Raw genomic sequence first — 24,623 nt, forward strand, 5'->3', positions numbered from 1 at the left:
TTTAGTTTTAGTCATGAATGTACAGTACCTCTTTCCGTAATAATACTTTAAAAGATGGCCACTTTCTTGCTTCTGATCAGTTGAATGTCTGCAATGAGATGAATGAGATTCCAGTGAATTGTGGCGAGCAGGCAGTGCAATAGTGGGAAACATGCAGGAGCCTCCGTAAATAAACTTCATGGAGAAGAAATCTGAGCCCTCCAGAGTAAGCGGTGGAGGACTCCTCCATGTGAGGGCATGAGGGACCCTGATTTTATTTAATGAAACTAATAAAGAAGGTCAATGAGGAATAAGACCAGCTGTTTATCAGTCTCAATCAGCCGATAGTGGACAATATTTACAAGGACTTCATTACTCTAGTCCTAACATCACCAGCCAAGGGATGCCTTAATGTCTCCTACAGATGAAGCAAAAGAATCATAATGAAGTGAAAATATTCCCCCTTGCTGAACAGGCAAAACAAAGCAAAGCAGGAATGACTGCAAGGGCACATTAGGCGTCACGCTGGATGCTTAGCATCTGCAAACAGATGCATGAAAAAATGAACCAACAATCAGCTGAACTCTCTAAGATGTAGATTGTTTTTTTGTATTTCTGCATCTGTCAGAAATGCCTTTCCTCAAGGTCTGAGGTCTTTTCTCGACCTCTTATTTCTCTGTAAACCTTTTTCTTTTGGTACTAATACCTCTGTAAATATTTCCATTAGTCAAAAACATCTGCCTCAACTACTGCCTCACAAAGTATTATCAATATTTATGATTTTATTTTATATTAAACTAACTAAAAACATGAAGCAAGAATGGACAGAAACAAAGACATTTAGTGTTATCTGGAGATATTCTAGATAACAGTGTCTTTGATATGCATAAGGTATTTCAGTTTCCTTTGCATCACCATTTCCTCCAGTTTATGGGGTGTCTAAATATTCATATCAGTCATATGAAGCTCTGTGTAGAATGATCTTATGTGCTGTTCAACCAGATTTTTACCATTTCACTTCAATAAAAATCAGACACCATATAACATATAGTGATAATAAAATAACATATGTAGTATGAAAATAACTTCATTTTCTTCTAACAAGTCATAGTCAGTAATCTATATTTGTCTACACAGGGTTTTCTTTTAATTTCATAATCTGTGAAGAACCACAGGTTTACTTGCAATACTGTTTGAGACTGGGTGAGTACAAGGTCATATTTTCTAGCACCTTTAACAGTTTTTTTCATGCTTTAACAGAAAAAATTGAGGTTTAGATAGTAGATGATTTGAACTATTAAACTATTAAAGATAATAATTATGAGAATGATAAATGTTGCTGCTGGAGATTATTGTGGGTGCATTAAGAGAAAATTTAGAGTTCAACTTGCAATCTTAATTTTCTTGTCCTTGTAAACTGAGTTGAAAACATGGATTGCCCAGGATAAAATGCTTTTCTAGGCTTTTTCAGTATGCTGCTGTTTGAAACCTGCAGACTGATACTTTTTCATCATTTAAGTATTTACATCGTGCTTTAATACTGTACAATGCTCATTAATTTAATAGGAGATAACCACCTTCAGGATAGTGCTCTGAGGTAAGTTAATGTTACCTTATACAGTATATTGTTATCCACTGAATATACAGCATATATTGAAATGCACTAAAACACAACTAATGCTCTTGGTTCCAATATATAATATTCATATGTAATTCACATATCTCTTATATTTTATGTTATTTTATTTATATGTACAAAAATCATTACTTTAATTAAATGTGAAAATGGATTAAATATTGTGTGAAATGGTTCATTTTACTTGTTACTTCTCGCTGCTCTAAGACAGAATTATGGATGACCACTAAAGCATGAATCAGGAAGCCCTTCATCAGTTCGATTAAAGTCAAGGAAAAAACATCTGTCGGTAAGCAGTTATAGTAATTTTCTACACTTTAACTTCACTTCATCTGAGCTCAAAAATGGTGACATTAGCTGTGTTAGTTACTCTTACCCTCTAGCCATTGAATACCTCAAGGATGTACTGCATGACTATAGCCCAGAAATTAGATTTGCTAATTCAGGCTTCCTTACTTTTTGCCGAAGACCAGGCTCCGCAGAATCCGTTGCCCGAATCCATTAGAGTTCCCTTTTCACTAAAACTTCGGATGTGAAAACACCGAGCTTTCCTCTTGATGTCAGCAAATCAGTTGTGCCAGCCTTGCTCCTGCGGGAGCACTGCGGGATCACTGCGGAGCGAGATGGTGCTGCCACGGTGGCCAGCCTCATCTCCTCTCACCTGTCCCTCAGTGCCGGTTGCTATGGGAACCCCTATCAACTGTGGGCAGTTTTCATCCACGCCCACGTCAGGTGGTGCTGAGTATTTAAGGTCTGCTCAGACGATGCTCGGGGCTGTGGTATAGAGTCTTCCCTAGACTGTTTGCTTGATAGACGTTTGCTCTGATCCTGGCTTTGCTCCTCCGTTTTCTTCCCAAGTTCCTGACCTATCCTTGTTCCCATGCTCCCATGTGTCACTTATTTTTCTCCCTGGATTCCTGACCCATCCTTTGCCCTGTCTTTCGTTTCTCTCTGTGCTTTGCTACCATGTCTTCCTGGCTTTCACCCCTACTTTGCTGCACCATGACCCTGCACTAAGTTTCCTCCTGATTACCCAGCCTGCTGCTGCTCCAGGCTTGACTACAAGCTCCTCACCACTGTACTGGTGTTCCCAGTCTGCTGCTGCTCCAGGCTTGACCACAAGCTCCTCACCACTGTACTGGTGTTCCCAGTCTGCTACTGCTCCAGGCTTGACCACAAGCTCCTCGCCACTGTACTGGTGTTCCCAGTCTTCTACTGCTCCAGGCTTGACCACAAGCTCCTCACTACTGTACTAGTGTTCCCAGTCTGCTACTGCTCCAGGCTTGACCACAAGCTCCTCACCACTGTACTGGTGTTCCCAGCCTGCTACTGCTCCAGGCTTGACCACAAGCTCCTCACCTCACAGGGAACAGGCAGGTTCACAGGGTACAGCAGGTCTCCAGTGTAGTGCACTGGTTAGGCTCTGAACTTGTTACTGGAAAGCTGCAGGTTCAGATCCTGGGTGGAGCACTGCTGGTGAGCAAGGTATTGCACTCAAACTCTGTAAAACACCCAGCTGTATCAATAGTTAAAGTATCAGCTAAATACTACTAACAATTGGAATGTTAAATATTTTTGCACATTTGCATGTTCACCTTGAGTCCTTGTGGTATTTCTGACTTCTCTACTTTCTTGACATCTTCCAAAGACTGATGCTGATGAAGCCAGCTGGTAGTTTACGTGTGTGTGTCCTGAGAGGGACTGTTGTCCTGTCCAGGGTGTAGTTCCATGTTGTATACGGAACTTCCAAGAAGGCTCTAAGTTGGCACAGCGTGGAGTAGGATTTGATTTGTCATTCTGATATTGAAAAAAATACTAAATTATGGTAATATACCCCCAGACTTTTCTGGGTCAATGCTTGTGATAATCCTAAAATATACAGTAGTTTACCATTTGCCCACTTCAGAATGTAGATCCATGTGCAGAAATAAGAATATAAACATGCAATGTCTCCATTAGTAAGTAAAAAAAAACAGAGCTCATTAGTGCGGCATTAAGAGGACCATCAATGTTTAAAGAAAATTAAAAGTCTTTATTTTTCTCTTGATTTCACAATATTTCATACATTTCAAAATACGCAGGGCACTTGCTGAAACATTTCTTCCTGTCAGAATGAAAATTTATACTGTCAAACTAATAACATACTGAACGGGTTAGAGTAAAGCAAACTACATCCAGTGTTTATTTTTTATCTTTCATCTTTAACTTTATTTTGACAGGACATTTCAGGATGACAGAAACTGAATCGTACGAAGATTATTATGATCTTGATAATTCCACCAGTCCGTGCACCAACGACAATATTAAATCTTTTTCACCATGGTTTATTCCAACACTTTACACCTTGGTTTTCATAACTGGATTGATTGGAAATGGCCTGGTTGTCTGTGTCCTGATCAAATTCAAAAAGTTAAAAAGCATGACTGATGTTTACCTCCTGAACTTGGCCATATCGGACTTAATCTTTGTCTTTTCTCTGCCTTTCTGGTCTCACTATGCAGCCAACAACAACTGGGCTTTTGGAGAATTCATGTGCAAAACAATCACAGGGTTTTATCTGATTGGCTTCTACAGTGGCATCTTCTTCATCATGATTCTGAGTATAGATCGCTATCTGGCAATAGTATGTGCTATTTCTGCTACGAAGCTCAGATCTGTTACCTACGGTTTACTTATGAGTGTGGTAACATGGGCTATCAGTGTTTTTGCTTCAGTTCCTACACTAGTATTCAGCCAAGTGAAAAATGAGTCGACTGGATTCACTTGTAAAACTGAGTTTTCTGAAAATGAGAAGACAAAGTGGCAGCTGGTCATAAATTTTGAAATAAATATTTTAGGTCTTCTTATTCCTCTCTGTGTCATATTTTTTTGTTATTTAAGAATCCTTCAAATTTTAAAAAAGTGCAGGAATTGCAAAAAGGAAAAAGCAATCAGGCTCATTTTTACTGTCGTTACTGTATTTGTCTTGTTTTGGACACCATACAATATTGTAATTTTCTTAAAATCTTTGGAGGTAGGTGGATATATCAATGACTACATAGATAAATGTTTACTCTCCATTCACATAGACTTTGCACTGCACTGTACAGAAACTTTAGCATTTGTCCATTGCTGTCTGAATCCAGTGATCTATGCGTTTGCTGGACAAGAGTTCAGGAAGTTAGTTAAAAAACGTATGTTTCCATGGTGGAATTGTATTATTTGCAAAGAATGCAAAACACATCGGTTTGAATGGTCAGAGACTGGCAATACAACCTATAAGAAGTCAAGTGGAGAGTCTTATATCTAGACAGTTTTGTGTGTTTGTCCACACTGCGTCTACAATCAAGATCATTTTCATAATGAACCACCACAGGAGTTGGACAATATTATTTATTAGAGTGCAGGAATTTGCACACCTGTTTGAATGCTTTCATTTCTATGAATGGCTTAGTCATCACCAGTGAAATGATGGACTGCTGTCACTCAGAAGTGGGCAAGCAAACAGTAATTCTAACAGTAATTAAGTAAAGCTTAATTTTAAAACCAAATTACTATAATGTTAAAGTGAGGTTTAGAGATTTAATAAATTATGATCCATCCTAGTGTATAAATGTTACCTTACCTTTTCTCTTTCCCTGGCCTGTACTGACTCATGTTTGAATTGATTGTGTGAGATCATCTGTGTGTTTTTCTGGTTTTGTACTTTCTCTTAAACTGTGTTCATAGTGCCTTTATTCCAGTAACAGATACAGTATTCATTAAGCTTTACACACCATGTGTAAAAGGAAAATCTGTAATATGAAACTTGTAGAATACATTAAGATAACTATGACTTGAATATAATGGTTGTTAAAACAATATCTTTACTCTGTTAATATATCTTACACTGGTTATCTTCTTACACATATTGCTTTAACAATAATGGAATTAGAATGTAAATACATGTTAAAGTTTGCTTTCTTCTGTTACTGCTTGTTACTGTACATCTGGAACTGCTTCATTTTAAAAGGAACCTCTTAGTGGTTGCCTTTGAGTTTAAATTAGGACTGGAATGAAATGTCTCCATTTAGCGCTGTAGCAGAAAGAATAAACAATTGCCAGAAGCATTCTGTGACAGCCCCCTCACTGTCTGCCAGTCATGGGAATGTACAGTAGCATACTGTAAATACTGTAAATACTGAAACATACTGTAAATGCAGAAACAGAAGATAGGGGAAGTAAGAAAAGAAGCAAAGAAGAAACATCATCCATTGTATTGCTATACAAGCCAAAGCTTGTATCAGAAGTGAAGATCTCCTTGAAACCAGGCTATGTCTAGGTACAGTACAGTAATGTGAGTTGCTGAAAGGACTCTGAGCTTTATTATTATAGAAGAGAGCTTCCTGTCTAATTTACTTAAGGAATAACTAAATTGATTTCCATTCATTGGCGAGTATGCATTTAGAAAGGGAGATTTAGACCTAGGTAAGATTTATTTTCTCAGGTCTCATGTACTCTCTGTGACCAAATAAGGTGTTTTATGTCTTTAGATTAGAAGGGTAGTTTATCTATCTATAGATGGTAGAGCTCTGAAACTCATTGAACTGTCAATATCTGTACATAGTGTAACAATTGTTTATATTGTAACTGTTGGTTGTTGTGCAGTGTTGTGTGTTTATATATCATAATAAATATTTTTTTCTCGACAATGTTTGGGCTATTTCATTACGCTATTATCAAACTGTGCTGGTGCATAAAGGATGCATGTACACTAAGTCAGGAAGTGTAAATACACAACAGTGAAAATCACTCATGTAATTATGATAATACTAATAATGAAACTATTAATGAAGCACCTTTACAAACCCAAGGATGCTGTAAACATAACATAACAATAAGATATCATACTGTATGTTGTGTGAAAATGGTATGTGGTGAAACAAATACAATTAAAAGCTAGATGTAGACAAATTATGAGTAATTTGAGCTCCTTGCTGACACAGACACACCAGAGAAGTATTTATCCATTAAATGTAAACTCTGCTGACAAAAGCATAAAGTCTTGTCAACCTCAAAGTCAAGCACATCAAATTTGAAAAAGCACCTTCAGGGAAGAAGTGTTATTTTTTCAATCAATTAACTTGCTGAATTTAGCCCATACCAGAACCACAGCAGCTCATTGTGCCAGATCTCATAATTCATAACAATGATCTGGATTCTGGTATAGTAGCAGATGATACCGACATAAGAGAATTACTGTAGCAAACACTGCAGAAGTAATACAGCAATAAAAATAACATAAAAAGTAAAATTCGAGACTGAGAATTCTGACTGAATAATACATGCATAAACATAAATTATACTGTATATACTGTATAAGATGGGAACCATTGAGTTTGAAGAATATTCCAATGAAACTGACTGTTCTAGACAATGTTGTGAAACAATACAATACGCAAACAATGTTTGGATGTAGGGAATGTGTAGAGCTTAAATCATAAGATGTTATCTGAACATTTACATTATGAGCAAATTAAACACTAGTAGGAAGTGTGCACTATTTTGGTTGCTGTTTTTATTGATTACACCTTTACAAACACAGTGTGTAAAAAGTAATGAACAAAACAATCTAATGTGCAAATCTCCAGTACAAACATATAGTTTTAAAGCATATAACTCTGCACAAATGTATTGTTACCTAAATAACTGAAGTATTGTTTTTTAGTTTTATATTTGAAATCAACTTAAGCTCTTAAGTGCATAAGAATGAATGAAATTGTACTTTGCTTTTACCTTTTCTTGCTTAAACTGTCAATATAATAAATCGAGATTTTACCAAGTTTTTCATGTCATGATGATTGTACGCATTTGTTCATTATTGTATATGGTACCATGTAATATTCTTTCTTTTCCCTAAAAAGCAATAAAAAAATTAAACATAATAAGCTGAGATTTAAGCTGTGCTCATGTGCCTGGGAATCAGGAAAATGAAAACAATTGTGTTGCACTTGAATAATTTTTATGTCATTCTTTTCTTTTGTTGGTACACATTTTTTCTTCACTTTTTAAATAACAAAAGAGAACAATACGAGATCTTTACAGTTATCTCTCTCAGCTTTGTAATTTCTGCCCATTGAAAACCATGCGTTTGTGGTTTCTTGCCTCTTAAAACGTGAAGGAAGACCATAGCTGAACAGTTTAACAACAAAACAGTATAAGGGAGAAAAAAAACACCAGACATGACACAGTCCATGAACGTCTTCCTTCATTTAATTTTCTTTTCCTTTTCGCCCGTCCCACTGTGTATCTTCCCGGGACAGGCTGAGTTCTCTTTTTGTTTTGTCCTTGCTCTCCCTGCTTCTCCTGACTGGACCCCGTTAGACAGTGTAAGTCCAGCCTGGATGCCACAGTGCACAGCGGGTGCATTTTTCTTTTCTTTTTTTTTCTCCCATTTTGGTGTTTTTTTTTTGGGGGGGGGTTTTGCCTAAACCTACACCGGTGCCCCTCAGACGGAGCGTCGTCTTTTCCTGGTGCTCGCGGCTCCTCCCACTGCCACAGTAACACTGTCCAGAGTGTATCCTGGCTGTGTCCAAATGACTAGCTATTATTGAAAGTGATACGATGTGAATTTGAATTTAGGTTTTTCTTACAGAATACCCAAACAAACAAAAAAAACCCTGGTATGTTTATGTTGGTTTGTGATGTTTCCATGGAGAGTGTCACATTGATCAACAGAGTTTTCCGTTGGTAAGCTCTCTTTATATGCTGTGTGATGCAAAAAAAATGAAGTGAAAAGAGGGAGTACAACGATGAATGAAGAAGCAGTTCGAGGAAAGGAAAGAAAACCTTTACAAACCACAAGATGTGTAAAGAAAAAAATATATTTGCACCATCAGCAGCAACTCATTCTTGAGTCATTTTTTCTTGCTGTCAGAAGTAGGAGAGCATTTCAATGCCAGCTTCCTAAAACAATAATAGCAATAACTTTAAGAAAAATCTGTATAAGAGCACAACAAAATATTTTATTCTGTTTTTCCTGAAGTTGATTCTCCCTGTCAGAGACAGTTTTCTCCACTTCAGTACATTATTTCATTCACAATACCAATGTGACACAGAATACATTTTTTCCAACTTCACACATTTTGCTCTTAGTGGTTTGAATTCATCATTTGTAATGCCTGTAGTTTATTTGAATGCTTCCTACACATGCAAAAAATGCACAGGCATGGCTCTTCTCTTCTGCATGCTCAAATGAGGAGAGGGAGCTCCTCTCCTTTCAGCAAGAGTTCAGGACCTTGGACAGGGTTAGGACCCACACCACAAGGAGAAAACCGATCAGCTGTAGATAATGAAAACAGGCTACAAGAAATGGAGCATAACATTTAGTTGCAGTTTTCCTTAATCTAAAAAGAAATTGACTTTAAGTTCAAATCAAGATGGTTTAAAACTGGTAAACAAAGTTGTGCAAGTACATACAGTATGTGGTCTGCACAACTTGCTGTCTTTATTGAAACTGTATTTAGGTAGTGAAATTAAAACATATAAAATAAAAAAGGAAAAAATTATCACTTCAGGGAGCGATAGTGTGAAAGCTTTTAATTTCATGCATTTGTAAGAGATATCTCATTGAACAATAATCATTTAAATTATATTTTCCGTTCATTTACACAACTTATACAACAATTTAATGGGGGAGACATATTTATATTTTGAAACAAAAATTTATAAAAAATGAAACGGAAATATCTTGTTTGCTGAAGTATTCACCCCCCCCACACACACACACCCCACCCCTCAGAGTCAATACCACATAGCAGCTTTGCACATCTGAATTTGAGGATTTTCCCCCATTCTTCCTTAAAGATTTGCTCGCCCTCTGTGAAGTTGGATGGGGAGCTTCAGTGAGCTACAAGTCCATCATCATGTCCTTCTACAGAATCTCAATGGGATTCAAGTTTGGACTTTGGCTAGGCCATTCATGGACCACTCAACCACTCCAGTGTCCTTTTGGCTATACTCTTGGGGTTGTTGTCCTGTTGGAATGTGAATCTTTGCCCCAGTCCAAGGTCTTTTGGTGATTGAAACAGGTTCTCTTGAAAGATTTGCCTATGTTTGTCTCCATTAATTATTCCTGACATCCCCATTACATGATACTGTCACCACCACGCTTCATGTTGTTACATGGGTGATGAGCTACTGTACAGTATATTCAGTTTTCACCAATCATAGAATCTTACATTAAGGCCAAAGAGTTCACGTTTTGCTTCATCAGACCAGAGAATCTTTTGCCACATAGTCTCAGAGTTTGCATTCTTGCAACCTTTTCTCAGGAGTGGTAATCTCTAGCCACTCTCCCATAGATACTAAATCTGTATAGTGCTGCAGAGGTTGTCGTCCGGTGGACAGGTTCACCAGTCTAAGCCAAGGACCTCTGTAGTTCTGTCAGGATGGTCACTGGATTCTTGGTCACTTCTCTGACCGAGGTTCCTTTTGCCCAGTTTTGTAGTTTGAGAGGATGGTTTGCTCTGGCAGAATCCGGGTGGTTCTGGATTCTTTCTATTCCCTAATGATGGACCTGACTGTGTTCCTGGGAAATTTCAACACACTAGAGATGGTTTTATACTCCTCCCAAATCTGTTCCTCCTCACAATTCTCTGACAGAGCTGTACTTCTTGGTGTCCGTGGAAGACTTTCTGCTATGTCAGCTGGGTGAACTTATGTAGACAGGTGTATTTCTTCATCATGTCAACAACTGAAGTGACTACAGGTGGACTCCATTCCTGTTTTAAAGTGATCTCACAAGGAAATTAAATGTCCCATAAATGCTATGGAGATGCTTCTCATCAGCAGCGACTGGAAGGATTTTCATGATTATTGTGGTGAAGGTCTATTTTTTTCTTATAAAATGGGTTAAGACATCTGCACCATTGGGATCAGCAATAGGACCATCTGATGTGATTGTGAGTCAGTTGTTGTCTCTGAGACAATTCTTCAGTGTTTTTTTTGTTATGAAGACATATAATGGAATAAATTAGCATCAAGTTAAGGTTTTCTGTAACTGCTTTACATTCCATGATATGAAACGTTAAATTTTGTTCCAGTAGTCTCTTGCAGTCACCACATTTAGAAGGCCGATGAGCTAATTTTCTGTGACTATAGCATTCTTTTCCTTGAAACTGTTATTTTTGTATTTATTAAGGAATGGTTACATTGTACAGAAAACGTGTATCAGTCATTTAGATTTCATGTAAACATTGAGTCATTGAATCTATTTGCCTTTGATGTTCGAAACCACAATCCATTCAGGGACTTTTACTTAAAAAGCAAACAAATGCTGATGGCAGAGCAAATACAGGAACATCTTTTCACACATCTTTCTTTTAACAATGCAAAAGGAAAGGTCCTCACAGCACACTTTACAGGAAATGTGTCTACGTGTCAGTTAAATCAAGTCACATCTTTATGTCAGAGCACACATTATCAAGAACAGAATTTCAAGAATTTTATGCGAATACCGAAAACAGTCGTCTCACCTGGCTGTGGTAAGTAATAAATCAAAACAAATGAAAAAATCATCTAAAACACTTTATAAATGGTAATATGGCTGGTACAGTGGTAGGATTAGCTCAAAACAAGGCATCAAATACTACTGTCATTCAGGAAGCGGACCTGCAGAACGTGAGGGGCTTTGAGAAAGTACTGTAACCGGTGGTTAACAATGACAATGTGGATTGTGGTGGGGGGGGGGGGGGGGGGGTACTGATGTGGGGAGTTTTATAATGGGGTTTCTGAAAGGATGAAAGGTTTGATCATTTGGAAGCTAGAGGAATGGGGCAGCCACTAAGCCAGCAAGAGTAAATGAAATCTTCTCGTTCAAGCAGTAATTTTTTACTTCCATGTTTTCAAGGACTGGCCACACTATAGTCTCTGGACTGAATATCAGAATTTAATACCCTGGCTACAGCAAAATTAAGTCGATTTGTGATACAGTATAACAGCAAGCTATTATTTAACGAAAAGGATACACAAAAGCAGCATTGAGCAGGATGACATGGTGATATACACAGTTTTCTTATCTCGTTTATTTTAAATGGCTGGAAGTCACCAATAATTATTATTTATTCAAGTCAGAATGCAAACAAACATTCAATTAATTGTAATTCTGTTTAATTTAAACACATTTTAATGTTTCTTATGAAATGTAATGCTTTTGATGTGATTCCAAAAGTTAATTTTTTGATAATCTTGCTTTGAAAATGAAAGAATAAACAGTATAATATATTATGATACCACCAGAAATAATAAACTTTAAAGGACTGTATCACCAGTTTCTAAATTTTAGTTGGTAAATTAGAGTCAATTGTGTTTACTGGTCCTTAATTAATCATTAAATTGTGCTAGGATTTTTCATTCATAAGATACATACATTTCTGAGTTAACAAGTTCATGAAACCCAAAATCAGACCATGGGTAAGAGTCAGATGGAACTAAAATACGTGTAACTTTCATTCTTTAAGATGCACGGAATTTCAAGTAAATGTATTTAAAAAAATTCTAAGATGGCTTCTAGGATCACACTTTACCAGTACTCTAGTCTGGTGACATGAACATGTTTAATAGAGAAGAGCAATATATATTTAAAAAACATTGGTGGAACATGAACAGATTTGTTTCAGTCTATTGTCACTAAAATTTATTTTATTCTGCTAAAAATATGTAGAAAATTAAGTGGTAAAAGCCCTTTTCTATTTCTATTGAATAAATAGTGTGTCTGAAATTAATTTACTGATGAACATAAAGAATTAAGGAGTAAATTGACTCACATCCCACCAGAAGTTTTTGGAGATTAGGCTTGCAAAAAACAAATAAGTAAGCCCATCCATCTCAACGAGGTTTTGATAACTGTACCTTAATTTCTTTCATAAATACCAGGTGAGGTTTGCTGCATAAAGGTCATAAGACAAAGATGAAGCAGGTTCCATCTATTTAAAAAAATATTGTTTTTAGCCTGAGTATCTACACAGCTGCTTCACCCTACTACAGTATGAAAAAACCTATGAAGTTGTTTGCGGAAACAAAACCAGCAAATTCCAGATATTTTTATGATAATTCGATTAATCATACTGGTGGTTTGATTTTGGTTTTTTCTGTATTTTTTTGTTTTATAGCAGTAGTTTGTATGTTGTACAACATAAATTCTGTGTTATTTAAGATTCAAAGTGAATCTGTTTATGTACAGATCTTATGTACTGTTATGCAAATATGCAGGATACTGTTATGCAAATACGGTGAATTCCCATGTACTGCACTATTTTTTCCGCTGACACTCTGTATTCTTTCATTTGCAGAACATGATGGCATATAATTCCAGCTATGACATGTAAGTTATATACCACCAAAATAATAAAGCCTGTGCAGACTATTAAATGTTTTGTGAAAATATAGAATGCTGTAGAAAACACTGTATGTTCAGTACTGAATCACTGGAATGGACCTGCACAACTATCATGTGGGTTTAAGGTATTTAGAGCATAATCAGTATTTATAAATATCTTATCTTTGAAAACTATTTAAATTGCTTTTTTAAAGAAAGTCTGGGAGTAATGACTCTAACTCTATATCTTCCACCACTCCAAAAAACTATAAATACCATAGCAAGAGCCCCTCTCTCTTACCCACACTCGTCTTTCTCCATAACTCTTCCAACCCTTCTCTACTCCTGAGTGAACTTTTGTCTCCTTGCGGGGTTCTAGCTCCTCCCCCTTCTCCAATGGGTGGGGCCTCAACCAAGTGGGTGGAGTCAGAATCTCTGATGCCAAACTCTCCTAAAAAAACATTAACAAGAACATTCTTAGTGTGTGATTCCATTACTTGTAAAATAAAATGTGGAGCAAATATTTGCACAGTGCTAAAGGCCTTTATATCCTTCTCATGTTAATTAGCTATAAAATTTAGTTTTACTGGGACTCTTAAAGACTTAAAAAAATATCTATTTAAATGACCAAATGCTTCTTCATTCAGAAAATTATTTTTTTCTCTTTTTATTTCTAGGATGAACTCCACAGCTTCAACACTCTCTTTATCAAGTGATTACGTCTATTTATACGATGACTATGAACCCTGTAGCACAGATACTACCATAACACTGGGGTCCAACTTCCTGCCAGTGCTCTTCTCTCTTGTCTTTGTTGTGGGCCTGGCAGGCAACAGTGTGGTGCTGCTGATCCTCATTAAGCACATTAGACTGAAGAACATGACAGATGTCTGCCTTCTGAATTTGGCAATATCGGACCTGCTCTTTGTCCTGTCACTTCCTTTCTGGGCGTACTATACATCTGATCATGAGATTGTAAGCACTGCCCTCTGCAAAGCTATCGTTGGCCTTTATCAGATTGGTTTCTACAGCAGCGTATTGTTCGTGACTCTCATGAGTATAGACAGGTACCTTGCCATAGTCCACGCTGTGTTTGCTATGAGAGCCAGAACTCTGTGCTTTGGAGTAGTGGCAAGCATTGGCATCTGGACTGTGGCCATCTGTGGTTCTATTCCAGCCATGGCCTTTAACAAGGTTGTAGCACCTGAAAGCACAACCTGCCAACCTGAATACCCCATAGGTGAAGAAAAGATATGGAAGCTGATTCATAATTTTGAAGACAATGTTCTGGGCCTGATTATTCCTTTGCCTATCATGATATACTGTTACGTAAGCATTCTTATCGTGCTGTTAAGGTCCAGGAACTCCAAAAGGCACCGAGCCATAAAGCTTATTTTCATGGTCGTGTGTGTGTTTGTTGTGTTCAGGTTGCCATATAATGTTGTAGTTTTCATGAAGTCCTTGCAAGAGTTTGGGATTGGAGACAAGTGTGAAAACGCTAAGCGGATTGAACTGGCTTTGCAGTTGACAGAAACTGTTGCGCTCATTCATTGTTGTGTGAACCCTTTCATATATGCTTTCGTTGGAGAGAAATTTAGGAAGCACATGAATCACATGTTTTCTAGATTTTCTCTTTGTGCATATTTCTGTAAGCAGACAAGTATTCATATGAAAGTCTCTGAAAACGAAACCTCCAACACACCGTTGTAATTTTGGTTTTCAAGTGTTTGTTGTGAAGTTCTTTTGGATTGGTGATTCAAAATCTGGGTGTATGTGACTTATGTCTCTTCTTATTTTTGTTCCTTCTGAGCTCTAAATTACTGATTAGAAAATTCACAATTGAACTCATATCGTCTTATTTATACATTGCAATTGTTCAAAACTCTTTAACACATGGATTTAATTCAGTTAAGTGTTCAATTAAGAAATTTACTACTCAGATGGAACAAAAAACAGAGACCACATTGCTTCTTAAGTACCAGCATTGGGAATCGTGTTTTGTATGATACTAAATTGTAGGTCTAGAAATTAAGATTTTTAAAAAAATTTGAAGAGGTGATTTAAACCAATAATTCTGCTATAATACTGCATGAGAATCAGATGAGTAGCTGCAGGTTTTCATCCTATTCAGGAAAGAGGAACACATTTTGCTCAAGTAAAAGTTGGGGAAATATGTACAAAAACACGTTTTATGGTAAAATGTATTGAAATACCTGTCCACACACTGATAATACATTGTCCAAACATTGACAACATTTAAAGTTGTTTGGCATCTTACTTATGTAATGGAAGAACTTGTGAATCTGAACTTTGCTGTTGTACATACTTTATAATTTTTCTAAGTAGAACAACTCAATGTAAATTAGCTACAGTTACATTTTCACAAGTTTTGGAGGTTATACACTGTACTTTAAAACTACAGAGCCTGATTTATAAAGTAAAACAGGGTGATAATGCTTTTTATTTTAGGTTAAAAACAATTCCAGTTAATCCTGTTTATACTGTATGTAGTATAATATAATCTAATGTAACTACAGTGTAGTTAAAATTTATTGTTAATGCATTTAAATACAAATGTGTGTATAACTGTTGAATGATTGGTGATTGTCTCAGGAGACAATGCCTATTGCTATATTAATTTTCGTTACACAATATGTAGACTTTTTATGTACTTCAAAACAGAATAAAAGGTATGTTATATACGTAAAAGCCTTTTTTTCATCTTCACGCTCAAACTGATAATTTTCCTGAACTGAAGGGCTCCACATTCTGTCTTTGCAGTTATCTGCAAAAGAGGCCAATATGTTCAGCTTCTTGCAACTATTTAACACTGCATCTCATTATCAGGATGATATATTTCAGGATGAGAAAGGTAACAAGGGAAACATGGTATTCAGTCAGCCTTTCTCATTAGCTTGGTAGTATCTCAGTGATCTTGGAAGATCCCACAACAATTAATGACTCATTAATTGCACAATGCTAACCAATTAATCTACTTGAGTGTGACTGTAGAAAATATAAAGAGCTCATGGTCCTCAACATTATCTCACATGTATGAAATAAGTAAAGTCATCATGTGGGTTCTCTAGTGCAGTGGTTATCACACTGCAGTGATGTAATGTCTCAAACTAAGAGCGAAAATCAGCTCTCAGAATGGTGCTGGCAGTAAAGGTGCAATGTGAAATCACGAGCCATTCAAGGTTGATTAATTCTGTATTAATACCAACTGAAAAGTACTGCAGTATCTGTGACTATAGACATGCTGACTTGTGACTAACAGCCCAGGAAGGATCACCTGCAGGATGGCTTGCATATAGTAACAACTATTGGATAGCTTGGTATACCCATGTATTTTAATTTAATCTCTTAACATCACAAATCTGCAAAGCCATAATTTGCACATCAACATGGATGACAACCTTATTAGGTACTAACCAACTGGTTTTTAAACAGAAATAGCAAAAAGGTTTGAGGGGCCGTTAGTATCACGGTGCCATTCTGTACTCTCACTGTACAGAACTATGCAAGGTAATTATTAATAATAACATCAACATAACCTCTTATTGTTCAACATGATAATTCTTCTTCTTACATATCATTCAAGATCATTCAAAAGTTTCTGCTGTGACCTGTGACAATTTATTGCTTTATTTATCTTACTCCAAACAAGCATGGACATTAGGAATGGGATCATTATCCACTTCCAAATTATCCGCTTTCAATGTCATCAGTGTATACAGAGAGAGATGTGTGGAGTGATAAAAGTCGTGCTTGAAAACTCCTAGTCCTACAAAGACCAGAAAAAGGGGATGATGTTGAGTGTCTCAAGTTGGGGCTGAATGTCAAATCTCCTGCTACAAGAGAAAGCGCCATTAATTTCCTTGCACCCCAGCCTCAGAGCCTCAGTGTGTGAACAATGTGGAATATACAGTATATATTGATCATGAATATGTAGCAATACACAGACAGACTGGCGTGGCCCCAGGCCTCCCAATGATACCGACAACAAAATAAAAAACATTGAGATCATGTACGAATTTTGAAATAAAAAAATCAAACTGTTTTAAATGCCTCTTGTTTGACTAACAGAATAGCACTAAATATATGAATCAAATATAAACTTCAGTATACAAATGTATTGGAAAACAGAATAGGGCGGTCTTCTGCAAAGATACAGTCATCTCTGCATCCCTGGATAATATCCTTTAAAGGCAAAGAAAACACAACTTACAACTGTAGAATTTTTTTAAACTATTACATTTAGTCATTGTACAATAAAATGCACTATTAATGATTTCCCCACCAAAGTAATTTGTAATTATCGATATGATTTTATTGATTGTTCTGAGAATTTACAATATTGATTTCCACAATGCAAAATTTCCCCTCTGGAAATTGGAAGGTTTTTGTCCTTCTATATAAGTCCTCTTTCTCTTGCTCTTAAGCAAACTAGTTAATTCAAGGAAACAAGGACAATTTTAACAATACTAGTTTAAACACTCCAGCAGTACTAATGTGTTTCCCAAGGATTATTCTGGGTTTATATCAGCAACAATTCATATACTAGCAAACCTCTGTATTGGAAGGAAGACACTGTTTTACACAGAAGGTTTGGAAGATTCCCTCTTAAACCATTAAGTGTTGCTTTAAATTGAAAGGAACCTGTTGAAAGCTTGCAGATGAGCTCCCTTAGCTTTTCCTTCATTTTTAACCTTTTAAGTTTTAATTTTGTTTTCTAGTTTTAAACAAAAGGGAAAATGTAACACTATATCACTAGGGACAACAACCTCTGAGAATTTGAGTGCTTGTGTATGCTTGCAATACTTGGTGAGAAGAGCTTGGCAGAACCTGTTCGGGTTATAGGCTTCCTCCTGGCCGCAGGATGAGTGAGTGAACCCAAAGGCAGCTGCAGGGTGGAGCTGAGGTGGAGGAGGGAGGCTGAAGACGATGCCAAAGGGAGGTGATTGAGTTCATGATGATGTAGCTAGTTTGATCGGACAGAGATTAGGTGCAAGATTGACTTGCAAGATTGACAAGGTGTGAGATTGATTTGTCGTTGTTCTCCCTTCCGAACTCCACTTAATAACTTCCATTTCATTTTAGGTAACATGACATACTGTTACTATTTTGAAAATGTAAAAGTAATTAAAATGCCATTATTAGCATATATAATTAATTTTATTTTCTTTGTTGGCACATACACAACACTCTTTGATTTACTACATTAAGAACTTTTGTGACTGCTTTTTGTGGCTCCCTTGTCAAATTAAAAAGAGTATTGTCTGACACATTTAATTAATATTTTATGCTACTGCTGAGCAAGATTATTTTGACACTTTGTGTTGATTCCACTATTATGCTGCTCTAAAGACCTTAACTGGTATTTGTTACCTTAAACCAATCAAGCCTATGTTGTTAACTAGCTTTCAAATGATCTAATTACTTGTGGATGCTGCATGAATTAACATCGTCCTGAAGGAGCAAAGACTGGAATTCTGATAGAGAGACATAATTGTACTTGTTTTTAATGGTCTCACAAAATATTTTTTCTCACAAAAATTCATTTCTGTAGATCACTTTTTGTTGTTTTTTAAAATATAGCATAGTGTCTTTTCGTAACAATTTTAAGATGGCTTCTAGTGAAGGTACTGTAACATCTCAATTACTGAATTTGTTTCAGCAGAATATAAATCTCCACAACTACCACATTGCTTTTGTTTTAGGTCATGTTGCAATCAGGAGCAGCTAATTGACACCTTCAGTGTGCAGGCATAACCTGTGCTCTTGCTGACTAAACGGAAGTTGTACTGGATGTTTCATGTTTTTATTTGATGGTGTTAATGATAGTTAGTTTAAGAACAAAATGATTCCTTATCTGTGAAAATTCAAATGTTAAACATTCATGTCTAAAGGTTTAACTAAAACTGAAACTTAAACATGTGCACTAGTGTAAAGTGGATGGACACCTAGTCTTAGATTAAGGGATTGGACTTTTTCAAACGTTTTGCCCTGTGTCTCATTCATGTTGATTATTTAATGTTTGTGGCCCATGGTATGTACACCAGACCACAATTTCAAACCTCAAATGGGACAGTAGTAACTCTTTGTTTGACATATGGACAATCATAAATGGGCCTGTATGTAATAGCTGGTGCACACAAGGGCTAAAAAACTACAGAAAGCTCTTGATGTGCAACAGACATTATGGGACCTTGTGTGTTACATAAATAGCTGACAATTGCAAAATAACAAACAGGCTCAAGGACATCTTTTTGTACCCAAGTAAGCTATAAGAGCATGGATTCTGTTTTCTGCAGTTTTTGTGCTGAGGGAACTCTAAAACCTCGTAAAACCTAAAGCTTTGGAGCCAGTTTGCAGAGTCAAAGTCACTCCAAGTGAATTTTGGGGGTCAAACCCTGTTAAACTGCCTCTACAACAGATGCTGTAAATAAAATGACTTTTTTTCAGTTTGATTCTCCACAACAGGCCATTCAGATGTGATAAGGAAGTGGCCCTCTGTTGGCCAGATTTGTTCGTTTCTGCTGGGCTGGAGCTGACAATCTCCTTCTACATAAACAGCTCCTGGTGCTCAATAACTGCTGCTGAGTGGCAGGCCCTTCTGAGGATACTATTGTATCCACCTTGGCTGTACTGTATGTGTTTGAGTTGGTATTGTTGATTTCATGTGTACCCTGTGGACAACCCATGTTATCTGACAGCAACCATGAAGCTTAAAAGTAAGATCTTATGATGATCAGTCATAACTTTTACAATATTTGAATTAATCACTATTATAATAAAAATAATAATATTGGATTTTGTAATCATGTATTTTGTAGATTTTGTATTTGCCTTAACATGAAATGCTGCAGCTACACTCAAAAAGAAAATACTTTTTGTATAATCCCGTTAAACACAGGAAAAATCAGAGATATACAGTACAAGTTTAGTGCTCAGACACAGTCATTTTGCATTTTACACACATAAACACTTAACAGATCTAGGCAATAGTTCAGAAAATAATAACCTCCTCATGTGTTTATAAAAATACAGATACAAAACCAAAAACAGCTTTTCTTTTTAAAAGTTAAGTATTCTAGTTGATTTATTGTAGCAATAAACTTTGCCACAAGAGGCACATATAGAGTTCCTTGCAAAAATATTCAGACCATTCCTACAGTGTTCCATTTGATCATTTTAGAAAATAATATATACATGTATTAAAACTTAATATTTTATTCAAAACCTGAAAGCTCAAACTGAAGACTTCTAACAGTAATTCAAATATTGTTTGTGTTGTGTGGCACACAAGGTTGACTGGCATGTACTCACACCATCTTTCTCCTGCTCTCCTGGCATCACTTTATTTCAATGTCTAACCTGAAGCTATTTTTTCGTAAACCCCGTGTTTTAAATTGCCAGTTGTGTCTTTTTCACATTTTGTAACTGCATACAGAGGAGAACAAGGAAGAGTATATCCACTTCTCTGACTTCCCACTTCTCAAGCCACTGTCAACACATCATGTGGAATTGAAGGAGAAGCACTTCCTTTACCTACATGACCGCAAGACCGTAAGAGTCCAGCAGAGTTATGAGGACTGCTGTGTCGCCAGGAGCTGACCAAGCACTGACCAGCTCGTGTTGATGCACACTACCTTTGTTGTGCTCAGCTAATATGCAGTCTCACTACTGCTCACTACTGCTCACTACTGCTCACTACTGCTTAGGAAGTCCTGATCATGACCCTTGAACCCTCATGGCCTGTATCCCGGAGCTCAAGCCTGCACAGGGGTGAGCTGCTTTACTGCTTGAGCCACTCAGGAGCCATCTGCTTCACTGTTACATGTTCTTAACTACTGTACTAGTTCTTCAGCTTGTTTTCTCTCTGTTGGTGTGCTGTGACTCTCTCCAGGCTCACCGTTCTGCACCAGCACTCAGACCTCTCAGATTAATTCAAAACTTTGCTTTCTGCCGGGTAGTTCTGATCTTTAAATCCTTAACTGACAGCTGTCCTTGCTTGCATCTGATTTTCATCAGCACCCTCTCCCCACTTTCTCCAGTGTTTCTGCCACCTCATACCTTTCAATAAATACGTTAATGGTAAGTTCTCTGATTTACTTTATGCCTTTGTTATGATTTGATCTCTATCATTAGATGCAAGGATATCACCTCTTCACAAGACCTGCTCGTGAAGGAAATATTTTATATTTCTTCTTTGCATGATTTGGGTGCACAACCACTGTTTAACAGCAGAGGGCAGTCAAAACTCAAAGCTTCCTCACAGCCAAGCTTATTTTAAAGGGGATCCGATACAGAATTTTTTTAAATTATTTTTTAAAATTCCCATTAATGGAACGCTGAGAATTTCAGTTGAGCTTTGAAGAGTCTTCTACAACAACTTTAAGAAGTCTAACAAAATTAAACAATGAAAAATAGAACTTTTATATTGCATTGTTATTGACATTTTCTCAGGCATGCACAGAATCTACAAATCAGCAAATTCACCTTTCAATTATTTTGCAATGATAGAAAATAATGCTAAGTTCATTATTAAGAATTAGTTTCAATATCCGCATGTAATGAGACAATGAAAAAAAAGAAACAGACATGTAAGATACCTTATAATATGCTCTACCTTTGCCATAGACTAAAACTTACTTTTAATTGAAAAGCATAGTTTTGTTCCTGAAAATTCCTACACATGTACACATTTCTTATAATTTTTTCTCAACATCTAGAAAGAAAAGATTCATTTTAAGAAACTCACTCTCTGAGGATGTTAAAACCGCATTGTCAGCTTGACTTCTCGTCTGCAATAGCAGGTATTTCCTGTTTCAGTTTTCTGATGTTACCATTTCTGGTTCCAGTTTGCAGCTATAATAGTGGCCACATAAATCTTAAGGGCACAAGTTCTTTTAATGCTTTCTGATAATCCCATTTTCATCTTGTAGCACTAGACTTCAACATTTGGGATGCTCTCAATATTTTACTGAATTAGAATAGACTTTTTATTAATCTACAGCAGTCAGGTTTTGGATGGGATGTTAGTGTGTTCAGATTTGTTGAGAATCCCAAATGGATTTGCAGTTTCCCAAAGATAAGTTTTACCACAAGTAACCCAGATATAGAGTTCTGTATAAACCCACCTTTGTGTTATGAGATACGATTGATAACGAGCACATGTGCTATTTCACACTTCAAGTGAAAATCCAGCTGGAGGTGAGGTAGACAAAAAAAATAACATAATAAACATTACAACTGAGAAAAGCCATTAGGCCCAGCTAGTTTACTAGTTAGTAGGTGATCAATCTAAGGGTATTATTGAGGGAACAATGTGGCCATGTAGCTTTTACAAGACTCCCACAACAGTTTGTGTGAAGAAAAGCCCCCTTTTCGCAGTCTCAGCTGCAGTTTCCCAAACTTTCCACTGGTGTGTTCTACTTCTGACGTCATTGCAGCTCTCAGACACATCCATTGAGTTAACATGCTCAAAAACTTTAAGGGTTCTGAATATTTTATTCTGCTCTGTTTAAAAATAATAATTAAGATCTTATAATTTGTCAGTATAGGATATTCTTTAAGTCCAGTAATGTATCTGGTCACTTGTCCTGGAACTGATGAAAGTGCAGTAATGTCTTTATTGAAATATAGCACACAAAACTGTATACCACTGTGTATTTGTTTACCAAACCTGTAAACAACCTACGGTATCTAAGCAGAAGAGCAAGTCTTCCTAAAAGACCTAGTCATCATTATAACTTTCCTTATGTCCTTGACACAACATGCCCAGCTTTAGATTATACAGGATACCAATTTTAAATATTGTACCAAGTGACATAAAATAATGTTGTGACTCATTTACTCTAATAGGAAAAATAGACCTGCATATGCAGAACAATTTTAACTTAAACAGCCATAAAGAGGTAGCATGTAGCATGCTCATTAAGGTACAGAATCACATAAAACTCTTCTCTTCACTAACAAGTCATAGGTGACACAGAATGACAGACAACTTAACATTAAACTTAAGATTAAAAGTACAATAAAAGTAAAATGGAGCTTAGTAAAGAAACATTTTTCAGTCTTTTTTTATAGTCACTTAATTGTGCTTGCTGTATTTTTAATAACAGTAACAACAAAACTGTACATAACAACAAGGAACAAATAATATTTTGGGGTTGGAATCAAACTAAAAACTAATAAGCAGATATGGGTCCTGCTCCACTCGGTCACAACCACATAACCACAATAGATTTTAAAAGGCACTGTTGCTGAGCAACATTGTCTGAACCTATTTGCATATCTGCTGTAGAGCAAAAACAGGAAGTGCTGTATAGGTGTTAAAGTGAACAACTAGTTTTATCTACTATAATAAAAATAAAAGAGTAGCTTATTTTTATTAAAATGTTCAGTGCAAAGTATAGAGTATGTCCTATGTAACATTTGTACAGATGGTATTAAATGCAATGAACATTACTAAGAAACAGAGGCCTGTCTGGGTATATTACTTGCAGCTGAATGAGAAACTTCCTCAAGACCTTTGGGTGGTTATTCCAATCACCCACAACTCCTGATGTATGTTTATTCCTTTACGTGTTTCTTCTTTAATTTAAACTTTGGACAGTACAGTCTTCTACCTACTGTACCTTTAATTGCCATATGTAGCTCTGAAGAAAATATAAGCTCAATATTTTTTCTTGCTACACTTTATACTTTACACTTTGGAGACATACTTCTTATGAAGCTTTACAAATAAATTCAGAATAATAAGCAAATTATTTGGGAGGACTGGGCATGCTTTTGTCCTTAAAAAAGGAAGCAATTTCTTCCCTTCAAGTTCTAATATTTCTAATACATTTACTGTATTTCATTGTTTATATAACAACTAATACAATAAATAGACAACAATACCCAATAGTTTATCTAACTACTGTATGTAATAAACAAGGTGCAAAGAGGGTGATACTCAGACAATATATGTTTTTCTGACATAAGGGCTACTCTAATATTGCCTTTCCTTTGTTATTTGATTTCTGTGTAAGTTTAGAATGTGTAGTAAGTACTATATATTACATATGATGTACCTTACTAAAAAATATGAGAGATTCACCTGTCTCAAAAACATACAAATTGTTTAGTAAACATGACATGGGTTGTCACTTTGAACATAAGAAAAGTGGAGCAGAGTACGGGGTACATTGTCTAATTCTCCCAGCGCACTTTACTTCAAGAAGCGCCTCCTGTTCTCAGTTTTCATGCACCTCTATGTAGTTTTCACTCTGCTTCATATTTCACCGTTGGACAAATACTTGAATTATATCTCACTCAAAATATGAATAAATTGAGAACAGCATTCCATAAACATGCAGCATGTTCATAAACATTAAGGGCAGCCACAGTAGCACATGAAAATAGCACAAAGCTTGTGGTCTTTTAAACAGTGTCAAATTCTTATGTGACCATACCAGTGTTATATCTCACCTCAACCACTGTCACACATTCTGTTTCAGTGCAGCAGATGTGCATGTGTACATGTATGTGTATGTGTTAGTATAGCGATTTCAGTGGAAATCACCACACTTTACAGGATCGGCTACATGAAACTCAACTCTCCATCAAATTAGCCATTCTGGATACTTACCCACAAGCAGTAGACCTGAAATTTCCAACCAT

General features: G+C 36.4%; 2 protein-coding genes and 1 long non-coding RNA gene across 6 annotated transcripts; 2 read left to right on the top strand and 1 right to left on the bottom strand.

Moving 5' to 3' along the window:
- The first annotated feature begins 947 nt into the window (after nt 1-947).
- Nucleotides 948-5,733, top strand: LOC148651642 (C-C chemokine receptor type 4-like). Of its 3 annotated transcripts, XM_088602273.1 has the most exons (4): nt 948-1,182; nt 1,546-1,576; nt 1,823-1,904; nt 3,835-5,733. In XM_088602273.1, the coding sequence occupies exon 4, from the start codon at nt 3,846-3,848 to the stop codon at nt 4,902-4,904; it is 1,059 nt and encodes a 352-aa protein (XP_088458399.1). In that variant the 5' UTR covers nt 948-1,182; nt 1,546-1,576; nt 1,823-1,904; nt 3,835-3,845; the 3' UTR covers nt 4,905-5,733. The 3 variants fall into 3 exon arrangements, with proteins under 3 accessions (XP_088458399.1, XP_088458400.1, XP_088458401.1); XM_088602274.1 differs by lacking the exon at nt 1,546-1,576; XM_088602275.1 differs by lacking the exon at nt 1,546-1,576 and having other exon boundaries at nt 1,827-1,904.
- A 3,426-nt stretch (nt 5,734-9,159) lies between these two features.
- Nucleotides 9,160-21,764, bottom strand: LOC148651643 (uncharacterized). Its single transcript, XR_015925801.1, has 2 exons — nt 21,718-21,764; nt 9,160-13,401 (listed from the first exon to the last, which is right to left on the bottom strand). It is a non-coding gene; the product is annotated as an uncharacterized LOC148651643 (long non-coding RNA).
- Nucleotides 10,983-15,652, top strand: LOC148651644 (C-C chemokine receptor type 4-like). Of its 2 annotated transcripts, none has more exons than XM_088602272.1 (3): nt 10,983-11,118; nt 12,925-12,956; nt 13,628-15,652. In XM_088602272.1, the coding sequence occupies exons 2-3, from the start codon at nt 12,928-12,930 to the stop codon at nt 14,658-14,660; spliced, it is 1,062 nt and encodes a 353-aa protein (XP_088458398.1). In that variant the 5' UTR covers nt 10,983-11,118; nt 12,925-12,927; the 3' UTR covers nt 14,661-15,652. The 2 variants fall into 2 exon arrangements, with proteins under 2 accessions (XP_088458398.1, XP_088458397.1); XM_088602271.1 differs by lacking the exon at nt 10,983-11,118 and adding an exon at nt 11,523-11,630.
- Nucleotides 21,765-24,623: the final 2,859 nt, after the last annotated feature.

The sequence above is a fragment of the Lepisosteus platostomus genome, chromosome 12 (genome assembly GCF_059453375.1).
Source record: "Lepisosteus platostomus isolate fLepPlt1 chromosome 12, fLepPlt1.hap1, whole genome shotgun sequence".
NCBI lineage: Eukaryota > Metazoa > Chordata > Actinopteri > Semionotiformes > Lepisosteidae > Lepisosteus > Lepisosteus platostomus.

Coding starts and splice junctions, on each gene's coding strand:
- LOC148651644 (XM_088602271.1), top strand. Junction 12,957..13,627: donor TATAATTCCAGCTATGACAT/GTAAGTTATATA, acceptor TTTTATTTCTAG/GATGAACTCCACAGCTTCAA.
- LOC148651642 (XM_088602273.1), top strand. CDS start 3,846: ATGACAGAAACTGAATCGTACGAAGATTATTATGATCTTGATAATTCC.